Source organism: Mustela nigripes, chromosome 13 (assembly GCF_022355385.1).
Source record: "Mustela nigripes isolate SB6536 chromosome 13, MUSNIG.SB6536, whole genome shotgun sequence".
Lineage (NCBI taxonomy): Eukaryota > Metazoa > Chordata > Mammalia > Carnivora > Mustelidae > Mustela > Mustela nigripes.
In genome coordinates, this window is record NC_081569.1 from 108,414,809 (window position 1) to 108,433,379 (window position 18,571).

Below are 18,571 nucleotides of genomic sequence, written 5' to 3' on the forward strand. Positions count from 1 at the left end.
GGGAAATAATCATCATAAATCACGTGACTCCACTGCAAATAGTGTTTGCATAGGAATGATAATGAAAACAGACTGTTGATTTAATCAAAATTATGATCTAAATATATCAAGAAGATAGAAAATTGGAAAATGTATATATGTTTACATAGTGGTGGTTAACAAGGGGACAGAAAACAGAATTATATTTTAATCTTCCAAAGATGGAAGTCAACAAATAATGACTAAAACTGAAAATCCTCCTGATTAATCATCCCATTTAGAGATAAAAAGACGGATATTACCCAAAAAAGTGAAAATATTTTGACGTGATCTCTGGGAAATGGAAAAAACATATAGGACTATGGAACTCAAAATAAACCTCATAGCACTATTTGGCTCTTCATGTGCATATATTACTTTGATCTTAAAATTAAATTAAAAAAATAGGCAGACAACCTGAATTACCACACAGATTAAATTTAAAAGCAGCCAGGAAAGCCAGAGGTCTGGAAAATATTTGGATTTCCTGCCTTTCCTCTGTGGGCCTTGGGTCCTTCCTGTTTACCTCAGCTGTCATCTCTTTGGCTATGGTCTTAAAAAAAAAAAGGCTAATTTGAAACTCAAATCTATACTGCTTCCTTTGTTCCCAGCTGAATCCATACTCCCCTTTGGTTGTCATATTAACCAAATCCTATTCTTTTCTAACCAAATCATCTTCTTGTCTCTGGAAATGTCTCCAACGACTAAATTAGCAGTTAAAGTCACCTAGCCTTAGAAAGTCTTTCACCAAACATCAGAAGCCAAAGGAATCTCCCTTTGGGTGAATGACACACTTGAACACACTTGTTTCAAGATGCAAATTTCTCCAAAGTACATGCATGTGATTTTGTTTCTTTAGCAAGCAGCAACAACAACGACAAGGATATTTACGCTCCCGATGTAGGTTGAAACAGTATTAACCTTATGCGGCCCCTAAGAATAGAATATCCAAACTTTATCATTAAATTCTAGGTGTGGTATATTATTTCCAAACCATTTAAATCCCTGCGTGCTTCTCTTCTATAGCAAATGAACAAAAAGGGATTGGAAGGTTGTAGTTCATTCATTTATGCCAGGGCTCACCCATGACTGTGGGTGAGGAACACACACACAAGTATTTTTAGTGGCTCTAACCCCTGGTTCTTCCTAATGGCCCCTCTGCTGTCCTCCCACTGAAACAGTGGCAGCCACTTTTCAAGGGGAGTATGGATACAGCTGGGAACAAAGGAAGCAGCGTAGATTTGAGTTTCAAATTAGCCTTTTTTTTAAAGACCATAGCCAAAACAATAATCTTGAAAGCATAGATTTCCTTTGCAAGTGTCAGGCCCTCGACACAGCAAATGGCTTTTTTGTTATTGTTGTTCTTGTTGTGTTTTATTTTTACTGTTAAAATCTTAGCTCTTTTCCCAGAAAACATTGGCGAAGGGGGTGGGAGGTGAAACATAGGTGGGCAGAATAGAAGAAAATAGAAATGAAGAAGGAAGTTTGAAATAGTTTAAGGGGAAATTCAAAGCAACAGAGAAAGTGTATCCTGCCTCCCATCCAGAACTCTGGTATGTGCCAGACAAAGAGTAAGGAATACAACCATAGGACAGATATAGAATGAAAGACACCTTTGAAAGGTGGAAAAGAGGGAAGTGGGAGGTCACAAACTAAGTGAGCTCTCTACAGGAAAATGAAGTCAGCCACATATTCATGTATCTAAGTACTATTATATAATTTAAAACCACCACTAAAATGCTTCGATCTGGAGAACTGAGGTAGTTTTGCTTTGCTGTGACTATATAGCCTTTTCAATAGCGAGTGTCAAAACCCATTCGCTTGTTCAAAAAGAATTTATTGACTATGTACTATGCTCCCATTACACCAGGGATACAGAGGTGAACCAGATAGACAAGCTCCCTGCCTCTGTGGCTCCCACTTTAGCTGAGGAGACAAGCAAAAAGTATGTAAAAAAAGAATTTTAAAAAACATAATTATGATAAAAGGATAATGAAATTTAAAGGATGGAGATACTTCAGACAGACTGAGGAGAAAGTTCTAGAACTTGCCATGCATGGCAAGAAACTAGAAAAAGGCGGCATGGTTCATTAATCTCCGATTCCTTTTTCCAGCGCAGAGCTACGAAGAATAAGATAGTCTTTCTTGTAGAATGTCTTTCCTCTTGGCATCATCACCTAAGTTCCCTCCCGCCTCTGCCTGCCAAGCAGTGCCCCATGCTCCCAATGTTTTCTCTACCCTCTTCTGGAATCTCAGCATCTCTTTCTTCTTCACTGTGGCAGTGAGCTAGTTTGAAGCTCAGTTCATGCTGGTGTGCTAAAGACTTACACCTTTCAGAGAACCAAGTGGCAGTTTCACAGGGGCCTTCTAGAGGGAAGGTCACACAAAACAGGGACCATCAGACACAGTGATCAGGGAGCTATCTGGAAATTGTCTGGCTCCCCTAAGTCACTCTTTAAGGGAGACACTGCTCGGCCTATCAGAGGAGCTTCCCTTGATCTTTCAAAAATTGGTTCCCAATATCACACTTCCAAATATTTAAGAGAGAGAGTATAATGATCCAGCAAAAAAAAAAAAAAAAAAAACAAAAAAAAAAAAAAAAGTAGCCAGAGAAATGGGAGAGAAACCAGGGAGAGATAAACATCAAGAAACCACAGATGTTTCTGCATGGATGAAAAAGTGTCTGAAATTTAGCAAATGTATTTCAACTGGTGGAAGGGGAAGTCCACTTTTAATAGATAGCAAATGAAGATAAGAAAGGGAAGATACATGCTTTAGGAAGCTTGCGTTAAAAAAAGGATGAAGAAGGAGGAGGAGGAGGAGGAAGAGGAGGAGGAGAACTGGTGCTTAGATCATAGGCAAAGAGAGTGCAAACTCAAGTGTTCTATTCACATGTATGTATTTTTTCAGGATTGAACTGACGTAAGCATGATTATGGGCTGATGAGAAAGAGCCCGTGAAGAGCTAGAGAGATGATAACAGGAAAAACAAGGGTAAACCATTGGAGGAAAACATTGAGAGACAAAACAAATCCATGACCACACCCTGCACCATCCAGACAACTCTAGACTCACACACAAACCACCCACGCAACATAACTAGGGACCACTTGCCACTTAGCATAGCAGTTGCTTGCACCAAAAGCCTGAAATGAAATCCTGATCCTTGCTTTCTCCTATGCCCTTGTATGTTGTGTGTCCTAACATTTGTCCAGAACCTAACCAATTCTAACTCCATTGCCATCATCTCTCACCTTCACTATTCACCTGTCTGCCCTCTCCCATCCTCTATCCCACAGTCTGTTTTCCACACCACAGCCAGATTGATCTTTATAAACCACAAGACAAATCCTGCCATTCTTTGGCCCCAAACCCTCAAACGCCTGCCGATCTGACTCAGAAAAAAGTCACTTCTTGGACCTTGATGGTCTTCTGTGGTTTGGCTGCCCCCTCACTCCCAAGCCACTTCCATCCACCACCTGTCTTTGTAGCAGGATTGGGAAAGTCCAGGAATGCACATCTGCTGCAATGACCCTTTCCTTCTCAGAGAAATAAAAGACAAGCCGTCCCCTGAAATGAAGCACAGTCCGAGGTTGAGGAGAGGTGGGAAGAAAACATGTGAAGAGTTGCCCAAAAATAGCTACTCAGCAAAATGTGAGAGGGAGGCAACCTAAAATAAGCCAAGATTTGTAAGATCATGAACAACACACTTTCCTGGCACCTGTTCACAAAGCTGTGGCTTACACCAGCCCATGCTCAGCAGTCCTAATACAGGAACAAAAGAGGCAAGTAGAGTCGGGCTGGGAATTTTTTAACACACAGTGCAACAACAGGAGAAAGGATGATGGATTCTCAAATGTTGGTGCATGTCTGGGATGGGGGAAGAATGTTCTCGAGCCAGACCCTGTGAAGAGAAGGGAGTCGGGAAACGCACCTATTATGGGGGTCCTTTGAGGCCTTTTCTGAAAGGAACTGAAAAGGCAAAGTCATAGACGGCTCAGTTTAAGAAAAGGCCCCGAGGTCAACAGCACTTACCCCCAATTCTCATTAGAAGAGTCAACACCACTTCCTCATATCAGTGAGATCATATGCTCACAAAACAAACTGAGGGTTGCTGGGGGGAGGGGGGTTGGGAGGAGGGGGGTGGGATTATGGACATTGGGAAGGGTATGTGCTTTGGTGAGTGCTGTGAAGTGTGTAAACCTGGTGATTCACAGACCTGTACCCCTGGGGATAAAAATATATGTTTATAAAAAATAAAAAATTAAAAAAAAAAAAAGAACATTCATAGTAAAAAAAAAAAAAAAAGAAGAAGAAGAAGAGTCAACACCCATTTCTTTTGGCAAAGTCTAACTAGAGGTATAAGCTTAATTGTCCTTCCCTTACATTTATTTTAAATAGGTAAAGCTCCCAAATTAGACTTTCACAGATTAAGACTTTGGGGGGTTGTTAAACATAAATTCAACTTTAAAAAGGATTGCATCTAAAAGGGTAGCTCCAGAGAACTTGCTTCAGAGAGGATATTTTTAAAGCCACCAATACTCCTTGACTCTCAACCTGAACATAATTCTCAACCCATAAAAATCGTTCTACCTACAATCACATAGCCCAAAGCTACAACCATGCACCTGGCACCTTTACTCCCAGGCAGGCTTAACTCAGTCATCACAATGTATGTAAATATTAATAGGTAAGAAATAGTCACTTAGGAACTGGCTTAGAAGTTGTTCCAAATAAAATCCCCTCTCTGAGGATACCAGAGCAATTCTTAAATCCATACAAAAGGCCTTCTTATTTTAGCAAATTCTAAATATATTCATATATGGATTTGTCAGTCTTTCAATTTTTGAAAAATTTTGCATTTTATTTCCAGAAAAATTAAAATCATGTATCAGTTGATCCTTGATATCACATACATAAGAATCTAGGCCCCCAGAGCTTTTTCTCTAGCAGAATACAATTCACCTACCAGGTAACAACTTATCCTGGACAAGAAACACATTCATAGGAATCAACACAAATTTATTGGAAGGTTACCATACAATCTCATAAATAAAATTCTTCCCTTACTAAAATCCCTATTCTTAGAAAACAGGATTTCACAAATTCCTTACCCAAGTCAATTTTATTTCCTATCTTATAACATGAAAACTCCAAGTATATGTACTCTATCTAATAGCCTAACTTCAATATATTTTGTTGAACTTGAAGGGTGATTCAGAAAAAAAGCATCAGTGGCAGTGAAAAGTACTTTTTAAGTATACTCTATCTACACTAGGTTAATGACTACTGATAGAATTATTTTCCTTCATACAAGAAAAAAAAAAAGTTTAGATCCCATAAAGGCAAATTCTCCATGTGGTTCTCTCCCCTCAACTATCCAATGAAAGAAACTACTGTGGAAGGTCACCAAAGACCTCGTGATGCCAACCAGACCTCCTGAGTCCCTGCCCCATGTATGCTGCTGTTCTCCCTTCTTGACATTCTTTTATTCTTTGTTGCAACAAACTCTTCTTCTTTTACCTCTCTCAGTTCTCTCCTTTACCTTTCTGTGGCTCTCCTTCCTCAAGTGCCATCCTCCACCAGCTTCATTCTGACTCTACCCTGCACCCTCTTGGCATCAGTTACTTTCTCTACATCCTGATTCACAAGATCTCACCATGCCTCATATCGCTAGAACCCCAAAACATACTTTTAACTGTCTAACCTGACACACATCACCAACCCAAGGACCTGACACCTCACCCTCAACACGTTCAAAATAAAACTATTCTCTGCCCCCAGGAGGGGTTGCTTCTTCTTCCTATCTCAGAGAAAAATGTAGTCATTCACTCAGCTGAATTAGCCAAAATCTACAAGTTCTTTTGACATTTCTCTTGACCATACTTGACACATTTATCCACCCACCAATAACAACTTAAAAAAATATTTCAGGAATTTTATGTACAACCTATTTTTGAGTATTCCAAATAACTCTGCAGTAGGGATCTCCATTTTCCAGCTGATGGTTTAGATAATTGGTGTAAATTTTTAGGAAGTGAACGTAGGTCTGTTTGGCTCTGAAGTCCATGGTCTTCTCATAAACCACGCTGCCTAGCTAGACTTTGGGAAGCTACAAATATGCCAACTCTAGCCTGCCACCTGTTTACAGCTTTACTGGAACATAGCCAGGCTCCTTTATTTATGCCTCTGCCTGCTTTAACACTACAACAGCAGAGATGAGTGGTTGCAACAGAGGCTTACAGACCACGAAGCCTAAGATAGTTGTCACCTGTCCTTTTATAGAAAAAAAAACAACTTGCCACTTCTGAAAGTATACCCTCCTCCATATCCCTACACCTCAGGTTACTGTAACAGCCTCGTAATTGGTTTCTCTGCCCAAAGGCTTTATCTCTTCCAATCCATCTTCCACACTGAAGAATAAAGTTCTTATTTTTCCCACAACCCTTAGGATAAAAGACAAATTCCTTACCCAAGCTATGCAAGACTTTTTGACATCCTAGTACCTTCCTTCCTCCCCATCCACATCTACTTTCCATTCAAGTCAAAGTGAAATACATGGAGTTCTACAAAAGGGCCAAGCCATTTCATTACTGGTATTTTCATATACATTCTCTATATTTCAGAAAATGCCTAATTCCTAAGTGTTTCTGTATTCTAAGCTCAAGAATCACTTCCTCCTAGAAATCTTCCTGCATTGTTCAGGATAAGCTAGATAAACTTCTTTTACTCATCAAATTATGTTTGATGAGCCCAACTATCAACTAGGCACAATGCTTGATGCTAAATATATAATGACAAATAGGACAAATGGGACAAATACAGCTGTTCTTACCAGCCTTATAGTTCAGCCCAACTTCTTTATTCATCTGTTCCAAGACTTAGCTCTTGGCTCATAGTATCAAGAGTAGTAAAATGGACATAAAATGGACATGAAGATGGAGAAGGAATGGAGATGGGGAAAGACGTGCAGATGGAAATGGGAGTAGAGGTGGGGATGAGGATGGAGTTGATGGAGATGAAATGGGGATGGGGATGAAGAGAGAAGTGAGGAAGAGGATGGGGATGAGGATGGACATGGGATGAAGGTGGGGATAAGGATGGAGATGGGAATAAGGATGGGGAAGGGTTGGAGATGGGGACAGAAAAGGGGATGGAGGTGAGTATGGGGATTAGGATGAAGATGGGAACGGGTGGAGGTGGGGATGGGGGTGAAGATAGGGAGGGGAGTGACAGTAGGAATAGGGATGGAAGGAACGGGAGAAAAAGAAACAATTCAGAGATTCTCTTGTCTGACACTCACCCTACCACTAAATTAACTCATCATACCCCTTAACTAAGAAACTATCCAATTTGTTTCCTTAATAACAATACTACCAGAACACTTGGGACAATGCTGGATGAATTAAATAATTTTGAGTGATACAGAGACACAAGGCAGTTCCAGAGACCAAGTCTTTTCAAAGAGGTCAGGCTACTTAATAGGCCACTGTGAAAATCTCCTGCTTTCTGGGAAAACTCAATCGTTAGAGAATCTGAGAAGTTTTTTAAAAATGTGACTAGGCATAAAAAGAAACATGAGTCTAAAAGAACAGTCCTGCAAAAGATACAAGTTCTATTTTGAATAAGACACAGGGAATAAAGTGCACATCACATAGTCTTTTTCTAACTACTGGACTATACATCTGAAACTACCAAACCATGAAAAAAGGTACTTATAACCCTGAACTTTGTGTTCCACAAAATGTTTTTCCTCACAAGATACTCAGTTCATTAAAGAAGAGACAAAAAAAAAAAAAACTTTTTTACAAGCAGAGGTAAAGCAGACAGAAAGAACTGACCCAGTTTCCAAAATAAACATTAAGCTTAAAAGTCTCTCCATCTGGCTGAATCTAAAACCAGAAATGAAAATCAGCATGTTCACTTCCTACCTACACCACAACAGCAAGGACAAGAAAAAATTCAACATGTTACTTAATATTGTATCTCAGTCATCTGAAGTCTCATATTAAGATCTGTAATTTTTTTAATATTGGAAAAGGACAAAAGTTCACTTTTGTGATTTTTAGAAGCATTTATTTAATATTTATTTTCATTTTATTTATTTTTCTCTTCCAAGTTTTTATTTAAATTCCAGTTAATTAATAGTTCACTTTTTTAAAGATTTTATTTATTTATTTGACAGACAGAGATCACAAGTAGGCAGAGAAGCAGGCAGAGAGAGAGAAAGAGAAGCAGGCTCCCCAATGAGCAGAGAGACCGATGCAGGGTTCCATCCCAGGACCCTGGGATCATGATCTGAGCCCGAAGGCAGAGGCTTTAACCCACTGAGCCACCCAGGTGCCCCTAACAGTTCACTTTTAAACATGCCTGGATATCCATATGGGCCAAACTCCTTCAGTGTCCCCACTGGCCTGGAGTACAGACTTCTCCCTGGGCTTCACTCTTATGTCCTAAAGCAAATGTCTTTTTCTGCCTAATTTCTACTTGAAAAACACTTTTATTTTCCAAAAGCACAATTTCTGTTCTCCACAATATCTCCTGACCATGTTCCCTTTTAACTTTTCCCTGAATATATTCCATACAAGATGCATCTTACTTTCCATAAAACAAGGTATGTAATATATATGAAAAGCCCTAAAAATTGTGACATCTCTTCCTTTTCATTATTAACCCCATTCCAATAAACAGCCCAATTCTATGAATAGAGGCATAACTGCACTAACAGAATCTTAGATATATAAAATGTTGGCACTGAAAGATACCTTAAAACCCATTTATATCAACTCCTGCATTACACAGTTGAAAAAACTAAAACCCAGAGATTCAAAGACTCTCCAAGGTCACATAATCCTTAGCCCTCAACTTATTCCATATTCTTCCGATCTCTGGGTCTCACCATTTTCTATTTATTTCCTTTTTCTATGGAGAGAGTTGAAAGCAATGCCTATAATCCCAGCTCGGCTTTTATCTGAACTCCACAGAGAATGCTAAATTAGATCATCAACTCGAGAATAGGATACGTGGCATCGGTCTCCCCTGCGTGCTACTGAGTGACCAGTATGTAACTAAGTGCTCCCTGGTGGCTTAACCACCCACATGGAGATCTGAATTTCTCCTCATACACAAGCCACTGGCAGATGGTCCTGCTATACTTATAAATGTGCTAAACTGTTTGCTGCTGCATTATAAACCGTATCAGTCAATTACACAAAGATCTTAGACTGTTTGAGCTATCATCAATTACATTCCATTTGAAAATTGCAGGTTAGCATTACTAGGACTACCTACCTGTCTACCAATTAAATCTCAGCAGTTTTCACATTTATAGTTTTTAGTTTCGCTTTGTTTTACTTTTAAAGACTTAATTGCATGGAATCCCACCAGGACAGATTCTGATTCCCATATATACCACATGAAACGGGCTGCCTCAACTTAGCAACCAAGCAGGCAACAATGGAAAGACCAAAAAGAAAAAAGCACTTCTAAATAAAACGAGTACCCAAAGTCTAGTCTTACAGTCCTTTGAAATATGCTATCTAAAATATGCTGTCTACATGATTACTAATATATTTAACCATGTATTAAAACAAAACAAAGCAAGAGAACAAAACAGAGGGAGCAAGAAATTTAGGGCTAGATACAAATTACTTACAGCAAAAAGTTATTCATGCCTTATATATATATTTTTAATTATAATGACAGATGCCAGTATATAGATTTTTATAATGGTTGGGTTAAAGTAAAATACAATTTATGTGATCGTTCAGTAATGAAGAAGAAACTAAGTAATTACTTCCTTTAGAAGAGGATTCACAAAAGTACATTAAGATAAAAGGATAATCATATCAGAAAAATTCCATTCTCATATTGCTTTGTTTTATAGCCATCAAAACAAACCATCAGTGCACTAAGATGCTTTCTGAATAGAAGCAAAATTAGTCAGTCTGCTAATCTTTGGGGGGAAAAAACTATTAGGGGCTCAATAAGATTATATAAATGAAACAGATTAGAAAACATTTCATGAAAGTATCATGAAGTATTTGCTCTGCAAATAAGTAAAGAGATTACCCACATCTTGATCTTAAAAAAAAAAAAAGTGTGTTATTTTCCACTGCTGTTGCAGAACTAAATACAAAAATATATTTTCACAAATGTCCTTTGGTAGTGAATTCCATGAACATCAACAGGGTCATTGGGTTCATTCGTGAATGGACAAATGCTAATGAGAGAGAGCATACTATCCTGAGATAAGTATAATGGCTGCTACCAAAGCCATGGAGGTCTACTCAAGGCACAGAGCATGCCCAAATTGAGAACAGACAGACTGGAGATAAAGAATGCATGGTAGTAGACATATGTTGAGAAGATCCATTTCCACAATCTGAGCAGGAAGATTCTCCACCTTGGACAAATGATGGACAAAGGATTTAAGCCTAAGAAATCCCCAGGTAGCAGATAAAAGAACTATCCTGGGATCCTGCTGACATAGAAAGGTTCAAGAGGGAACACAAGGTGACTGGGACTGAAGGGAGACCACAGTCATGGGTTCTGTCTGAAGATTTGTCTGACAGCAGCAAGGAGAACCTTTACACTGTGTTCCCGGACAGAGTCCACAAGCAATTCAGCATCAGCGGTGAAAGGACCTAAAGGTCAGAGAGGAAAGGCTACTGAAGAAAGAGGAGGGCTCAGAAAGGACCTAGGAACTGAAATTACTGCCATTAATGTTTCTCAATTTTGCTAGAAGGCATGAAAACTTTCGATGACTTCCTCCAGAAGAATAGGCTATCATTTTACAAGTAATGATTATTTTTCTCCACAGAATATAGACATTTTCCTCCACAGAATATAGGCAGTTGGTTTTTCCATCAACCTTTTGATAAAACATTTTTCTCAGTTACTGGGTTATAAGATTGTAAGTGGTACTTCTCAAACACCACTCAATTCTAGATTGACTAGGATCTTAGCACAACTAAAAACATGAAGCTTTCTGTTTTCTATTTCCCTCTTCCTTTACCCTCCTTACACACACACACACACACAGACACAGGCACATGCACACACAGGCATACAGACATACATGCTAAATCTGTAGCTCCATCTATGGCTGATAACACATACTGGGTTCTGGGAACAGTAATTGTTTTGTTTGTTTTCCTTGGTGTTATTGTAGGGAGAAAAGTGACACTAAAATTACAAACAGCTGCAATAGGCACATTTGGTTGGTATTTTAGCATGTGTGTCTAATACATTTTGGAACTGCAAAACGTTACTGTAACACTTCATGGGTCTTGACAGTTTTCTATCAACTTCTTGGGTTGCTGCAAAGGAAACATGCCATTAAATTACTAAAGGACTCAGACTAAGAAGGAAATTAAAAAGGCATCTCCCTGGCACTCCTGTTCACTCCTGGCAATAGAAACTGGACTTGAGGCATAAAAAGAAAACCAAAGTCAATAGGCAAAAGAAGTGTCAGAAACAAGTTTATAAACAGAAAACCAATGCTCAGGTGTTAAAAGAATATAGCAGAAACTCAGAAAAGGACCAAATTTAAGACCAGGTCTTCATCTTGACATCAAGGTAGGAACTAAATAAAGATAAAAGAAGGAGAAAGACATTTAGATATATCAATAGAATTAGCCATACATGAAGTAGAGAAAGAATGGAACCAATATGAACCAAATGAAGTTTTGAAAATTCAACTCAATCTACGTGAAAATTTTCAATGCAGGTAGATTCAAAAGGTGGAGAGTAAAAAGTGGTGGGAGAAAGGGTTGTTGGTGCTTTCACTAACTATCCTCTTAGATCTTATCATCAGGGGCTTAGAAACTTAAGAGTTGGAGCAGTCCAGTGAGAGGAGCCACATTCCCAGAGGGAGACATAGGTGAACTCAGGGCTTTCACAAAGGAATCAGTGACAAAACCTGAAGTGTGCACATTTTCCTAGCATGTATCTTCATCAGAGAGCTATCTGGAGTGGATTTAAGAACAGGAAATTCTCATTATAACCATAAAGGCCATCTTCAGGTTCATTCATTCATACAACAAACTGAGATTGAGTATGGCATTAAAAACTGTTCAGAAGATGAGTATACAGAAGCAAAAAACAGGCAAAGACACTACTTTCATCTAACTTGGCAACAGCCAGACCATGAAGATTTAGAAGGGTAGGGAATCTAGATTTTATATTATATGCAATGGAAAACATTGGAGGGCTTCAAGCAAAGAAATGGTGTGATCTTATTTACCTTAAATGGGCTACAAACACAAAACAGATAATCATATCAAAAAATGGGCAGAAGATATGAACAGACACTTCTCCAATGAAGACATACAAGTTGCTATCAGACAAATGAAAAAATGCTCATCATCACTAGCCATCAGGGAGATTCGAATTAAAACCACATTAAGATACCACCTTACACCAGTTAGAATAGCCAAAATTAGCAAGACAGGAAACAATGTGTGTTGGAGAGGATGTGGAGAAAGGGGAACCCTCTTACACTGTTGGTGGGAATGCAAGTTGGTGCAGCCACTTTGGAGAACAGTGTGGAGATTCCTCAAGAAATTAAAAATAGAGCTTCCATATGACCCTGCAATTGCACTACTGGCTATTTACCCCAAAGATACAGATGTAGCGAAAAGAAGGGCCATCTGTACCCCAATGTTTATAGCACCAATGGCCATGGTCGCCAAACTATGGAAAGAACCAAGATGCCCTTCAACGGACGAATGGATAAGAAGATGTGGTCCATAAACACTATGGAGTATTATGCCTCCATCAGAAAAGATGAATACCCAACTTTTGTAGCAACATGGACGGGACTGGAAGAGATTATGCTGAGTGAAATAAGTCAAGCAGAGAGTCAATTATCATATGGTTTCACTTATTTGTGGAGCATTACGAATAACATGGAGGACATGGGGAGATGGAGAGGAGAAAGGAGTTGAGGGAAATTGGAAGGGGAGGTGAACCATGAGAGACTATGGACTCTGAAAACAACCTGAAGGTTTTGAAGGGGCGAGGTGTGGGAAGTTGGGGCAGCCAGGTGGTGGGTATTAAGGAGGGCATGTATTGCATGGAGCACTGGGTGTGGTGCAAAAACAATGACTACTGTTAACGCTGAAAAGAAATTTAAAGAAAAAAGGGGGACAGACTGTGGACTCTGAGAATCAAACTTAGGATTTTCGATGGGAGGGGGTGAGGAGTTGGGTGAGCCTGGTGATGGGTATTAAGGAGGGCACTTATTGTATGCAGCAGTGGGTATGGTGCATAAACAGTAAATGCTGGAACACTGAAAATAAATAAAATAAAATAAAATTTAAAAAGGGGTTACTCTCACTTTCTCTGACTTTTTTTTTACTTAGCATAATACTCTTTAGCTCCACCCATCACTTCTGGGTAGAGACTGTGGGACAAGAGTGAAAACAGAAGGAACATATAGGAGATTATAGTAAATGTCCTGACCAGTGAGGGTGACTTGGTCTTCAATGGTAAGCTATAGAAGCAGAGAGAAATAATCAAATGTATTCTGAAGGTAAAGGCAATAAGACTTGTTATGACAAGATGTAATCAATGAGGAAAAACAGCAATGTAAGATGATTCCTAGGTTTGGGGCCTGAGAAGCAAAGTGAACAGTGCTAACCTTCAACTCTATATAGATTTTATTTTCCCATTATCCTATTGTTTAAAAATCTTGAGAAAAAAGAAAGAAAAATCTAACTATGCTAGTCTATCCACTCTACAAAATAGTCTGGCAACTTCTTTTAAAAACTAATCATACATTTATTGTGCATCTCAACAATCTGTTTCCTGGATATTTATCCCAGAAAACAGAGAACTTACATCCAAAGGAAAAAAAAATTGTACACAAATGTTCATGGCAGCTTTCTTTGTAATGGCAAAAACTGGAAACAACCAAAATGGCTTTTAATAGATGAACAGCTGAACAGTGACATATCCAAACCATGAAATACTACTCAGCAATAAAAAGGAATAAACTGTTGATACACTCAACAATTTAGATGGCCTGCAAGGGGTTATACTGAAAGTCAAAAGCCAATTTGAAAAGGTCACATTTTGAATGACTCCATTTGCATAACATTTTCAAAATCAACACTATATAGAAGAGAAAAACAGTAGTTGCCAAGGCTTAAGGATGCTTTGGGGGAAGGAATGGGTATGACTATAAAGGAGTAATACGAGGAAGGAAGGTTTTTGTTGTGATGGAACAACCCTGAATCTTGATTTCAGTGGTAGTTAAAGCAATCAACACATGATAAAGCAACACAAAACTACACACATATATGTTTTAGTGTCAATGTCGATCACATGCTGGATTGATTATACAGGATATAACTATTGGAAGAAACCAGGTAAAGGGCATAAAGCCTTCTCTATACTATCTTTGCTGCCTCCAGTGAATCAATAATTTCTTCCAAATATTTTTTTTTAACTCTAAGCTCAAGTATAAGGCAAAATGCATTATATAAATACTAAAAGCAGTATAGTAATAAATATCACATCTGATGCAATGTCGTCTTCTGAATTTATAACACACCAATACATTTTACCACGTTGGGTGTGTAGACAGCAGTTTAATTTGTCATCAGGTTCTCTTTGTATATAGGAACAGACTTCCTCCTAAAAGCCTATGAAGCAGACAGCACTTGGCTTTCTCAGTCTACCTCTTTACCTCTAAACAGCCAAGTAGAACCCATGCATTCTTGTACCTGCACCTGCACAAAGGAATACAGAGAGATGGAAGCCAAACTGCCAATACTCTTGTGCTCCAATAGCTATCAAAAACCCTCAACTCCGAAAATGTGAAAACTGCCTTACACTGACCCAAAATATTGACATTTCATGGGCCACCTGACACTCCTAGACTCCTAACATTTTCCCATTGGTGTCAAAATGTAAACCTCTGTAATGTAGAATCTCAGAAAGGACAGCTCAATCCACAAACCAAAGACCATGACCAAAGGCTTAACAGGTCCTTATAACACTAGTCATACCTCTAGTACAATGATCTTATGGTTACTCTAGAGGTCAGGATTAGGCTTGAATAAATCATCTCAGTCAACTTGAAGGGGTAAATGATGGTGAAGTTTCCCTCAAAATCTTCTTTTAAAACAGCTTCTTTGATATGTATCTCCTAACATAGGAGATCCTAAGGTTTTGATCTTCTAACATAATCCAACTTCAGTCGGAGTGGACAACACATGTTCTTTGACTCCTTTAGAGAACATTCTACTCCCTTGAACAACATCCAGACATTTAGTACTCAGGTATGCCTGGTAAATAGTGGACACTTTTATCATTGCCCAATGAGCTTGTATTTACTAATCTTTCCTTTCTCTCAAAGACATAAATACTCAACCTAGAGTGTTTGTAATGAAGACCAGATTTATAAAACTTTTTCTGAGTCTTAATTGTAAAAACCAACATAAAACTGTCCTGAGATCAACACTAGTCAAGAGTTCAGTTACTAACTAAAGTAGTTTCTAAACTATGCATCTCCCATCATATCCCGTCTGCTTTTTCGGAATTTAATACACTGCCAACAAAACCTATGGGATATGCCAGATGCTGCCTTTCTAGATGCTGATCTCTCTGGGAAAGAGCTCTGCCAGATAGAATGCTGTGAACAGAATTAAATCAAAGAGTTCCCATCCTGATTTTTGTATCACTCCATCCACACTGTTTTTCATGTGTTAATATATTCTAAAAAAGTAAAATATATTATTTTGCATTTTTATTTTCTAAGGCTGAATAAAAAATTAAACCAATGCAAGTAATATGGATTAAATGCCTTTCTGAGGACAAAGTAGTTTCATTTTAATCCTGTTAGAGAATGGAGTCTGGAAAACTGCCCACAACAATAATTGTCTAATTTTAAAAAGAAAAAGCAAGATACTTACAGCCAACCATCATCATGGCCACTGAAAACATCTTCTCCACATCTGTGGTAGGAGCTATATTTCCAAATCCTATAGTTGTAAGGCTTGTCATGGTAAAGTAGAGCGAGGACACGTACAGAGAATCCTTGCTGGGTCCTCCTTCCCATATCCCTGCACTGGTGTTATATCGATAAGGAGTCCCAATGCTCAAGGCCAGCTGGTAGAGCCAACTGTCTATTTGGATGGTGTTCGTCACTTCATCGATGACCTCATAGTCCCCAATGCTATACCATATGCAAGCCAGCCAGTGGGCAACCAGTCCAAACACACATACCAGGAGCACGAGGACTGCTGCTCCATACTCCAGGTAATGGTCCAATTTCCTAGCCACGCGGCCCAGTCGCAAGAGCCGCACCACTTTCAAAGAACTGAAGAGACTGCTGATTCCCTAAAGAAAAGAAAAGAAACGACATGACCCTTGCAGAAAAGAAAAGGCTGGGAAACAATTCAATGGTTTACCTTTATGAACCTGATTGCCCATCTATACCCTAAGAACATACACATAATACAGCTCTGATTTTAAGTCAACAAAAATGCTGAAATGGTAAAGAAACTTTTTTTAAAAAGCAGATTGTTCCCACCAAGAAATAAGATATTTCTGAATTATTAAATAAGACAACTTTACATTAGCTAAGGGAGATCCAATCTGTCTTCATAAGTGAAGTATAAAATAGCACAGAGAAAAACCAAAGGAGAAAATTACTCAAATGCAATATAGACAGAGTATAGAAATAGGATGATGAAACCAGGCCTTTTATTATGTCTGCCTATAAAACTTATCCTCTACTCGAAAACATTTATTTTGATTTCTCACTTTATAATAACCATGAGCACCAAACTTCTGAGAAAGGAATCCCAATCTTACTGGCAAGCAAACAGGAAATGTTTCTGGGCATGTGAGGAGAATGAGCAGGGGCCATTGTTGTTTCCACTACCTCTTACCATGACTACTCACGGTCATGCTAAGCACTAAATTTGTAGAGTTCTGAAAAAGTTAAGAGGTGAACATAAAATGGGTACATAATCTACAAAATCCTATCATCCCCTAACAATAGTCACAGAAAAGAGTTCTGTAAGGGAACAGCAGCAAGGTAATTCATATTTTGCTGAGAAGCTTAAATCCAATACAACATTATCCAAATGGAATACAGCCTACACCTTCTTCAAACACTGGAAGTCCCATAGTAATTTTTGGGAGGGGGGGAAGCATAGAATAAGCCATGTGGGGAAAGAGGATAAATTCATTCTTGATGCAGGGAGGGGAGACAGAGTTGTGATCAGGAAGCCTCTCATCAGACCATCACTTCCAAACCTCATGGGGTCATGACCCCTCATGGGGTCATGACTCTGTTATTGCCAATTCTTTCTCCCAATTCTAGCATAACTCCCAATTCTAGCATAACTCACTCTGAGCTTCCTTACAACCAACATAGAGGAATTGGTTGGTTTAATGGGACAGATGTGCCATTAGAAGACTCTAATTTTGGCATCAAAAGGGTTTTGATAGTTAAGGTGAAATGGTTAAGAATTCATTTGGTTAGGATGCCAGGGTGGGTGGTTGGTTAAGTGCCTGCCTTCGGCTCAGGTCATGATCCCAGGGTCCTGGGATCGAGTCCCACTTCAGGCTCTCTGCTCAGCAGGGGAACTGCTCCTCCCTCTGCCTCCTGCTCCCCCTGCTTGTGTTCTCGCTCTCTGACAAATAAATAAAATTTTTTAAAAATGCATTTGGTTATATTATACTCCATATGGTAGCATATGACTGAGATATTTCAAAATAAATATTTGAAATAGAGAACAAAGAGAAGTAGAAACAAGAGAACTTGTGGAAACGAAAGTAGCAGGAACATTTTGACAGTTTTCTGTCTCAGGCTCAATACCTTAGGTCTGGCTCTATTTCAGTTCCTACCCTCAAATGCTGTGGCATCAATGCAGCCTTAAAATAAATTCTCATTTTGCTTGAACACTTGAGGGGAGAAAACAGATACTGAACTTTAAGCGGTTAAAAAACGTAGAATTATGAAAATTAAGAAGACGAAATGGCAGAATTCAGTGACACGAGATCTTGAAAGGTAAGAAGATTCAAGACAACTTGGAAGCTTTCAGAAATGGAACCTTGTAATCACGAACAACAAAGACAAAAATAAGCATTTATTAAGCACTTCTATAGGCTAACCTCTGAGTTAGGACCTCGGGGCACTAAAATAAATATGCCTCATTTCTGCTCTATAGAAACCCGTAGTCCAAATGCACAACAAAATCAAACAGAACTAAATTAAAAAATAAACCTGGTGCTATTGTGGATGTTGTTGTCTAGTTAGCTTGAAATTTCAAAGGGACTATGATACTTCTGGTAAAGTACTGCACAGAAGGGGCACCTGGGTGCTTCAGTTGGTTTGGTGTCTGATTCTTGATTTCAGGTCATGATCTCAGGGTCATGAGATCAAGCCCCATGTTGAGCCCTACACTGGGCTCCATGCTGTGTGTGAGGACTGCTTAAGAGTCGCTGTCTCCCTCTCCCTTTGCCTCTCCCTGCCTTTCCCTCTCTTTCCCTCTTAACATATACACACAGACACACACACACACAGACACACA

General features: G+C 38.9%; 1 protein-coding gene across 1 annotated transcript in view; it reads right to left on the reverse strand.

Moving 5' to 3' along the window:
- Positions 1-18,571, reverse strand: part of KCNH5 (potassium voltage-gated channel subfamily H member 5) — a 320,730-nt gene that overhangs the window by 211,497 nt on the left and 90,662 nt on the right. The window contains exon 7 of the mRNA XM_059371301.1: positions 15,941-16,367. Coding sequence (XP_059227284.1) covers positions 15,941-16,367 — 427 coding nt within the window. The remainder of the gene's footprint in view (positions 1-15,940; positions 16,368-18,571) is intronic.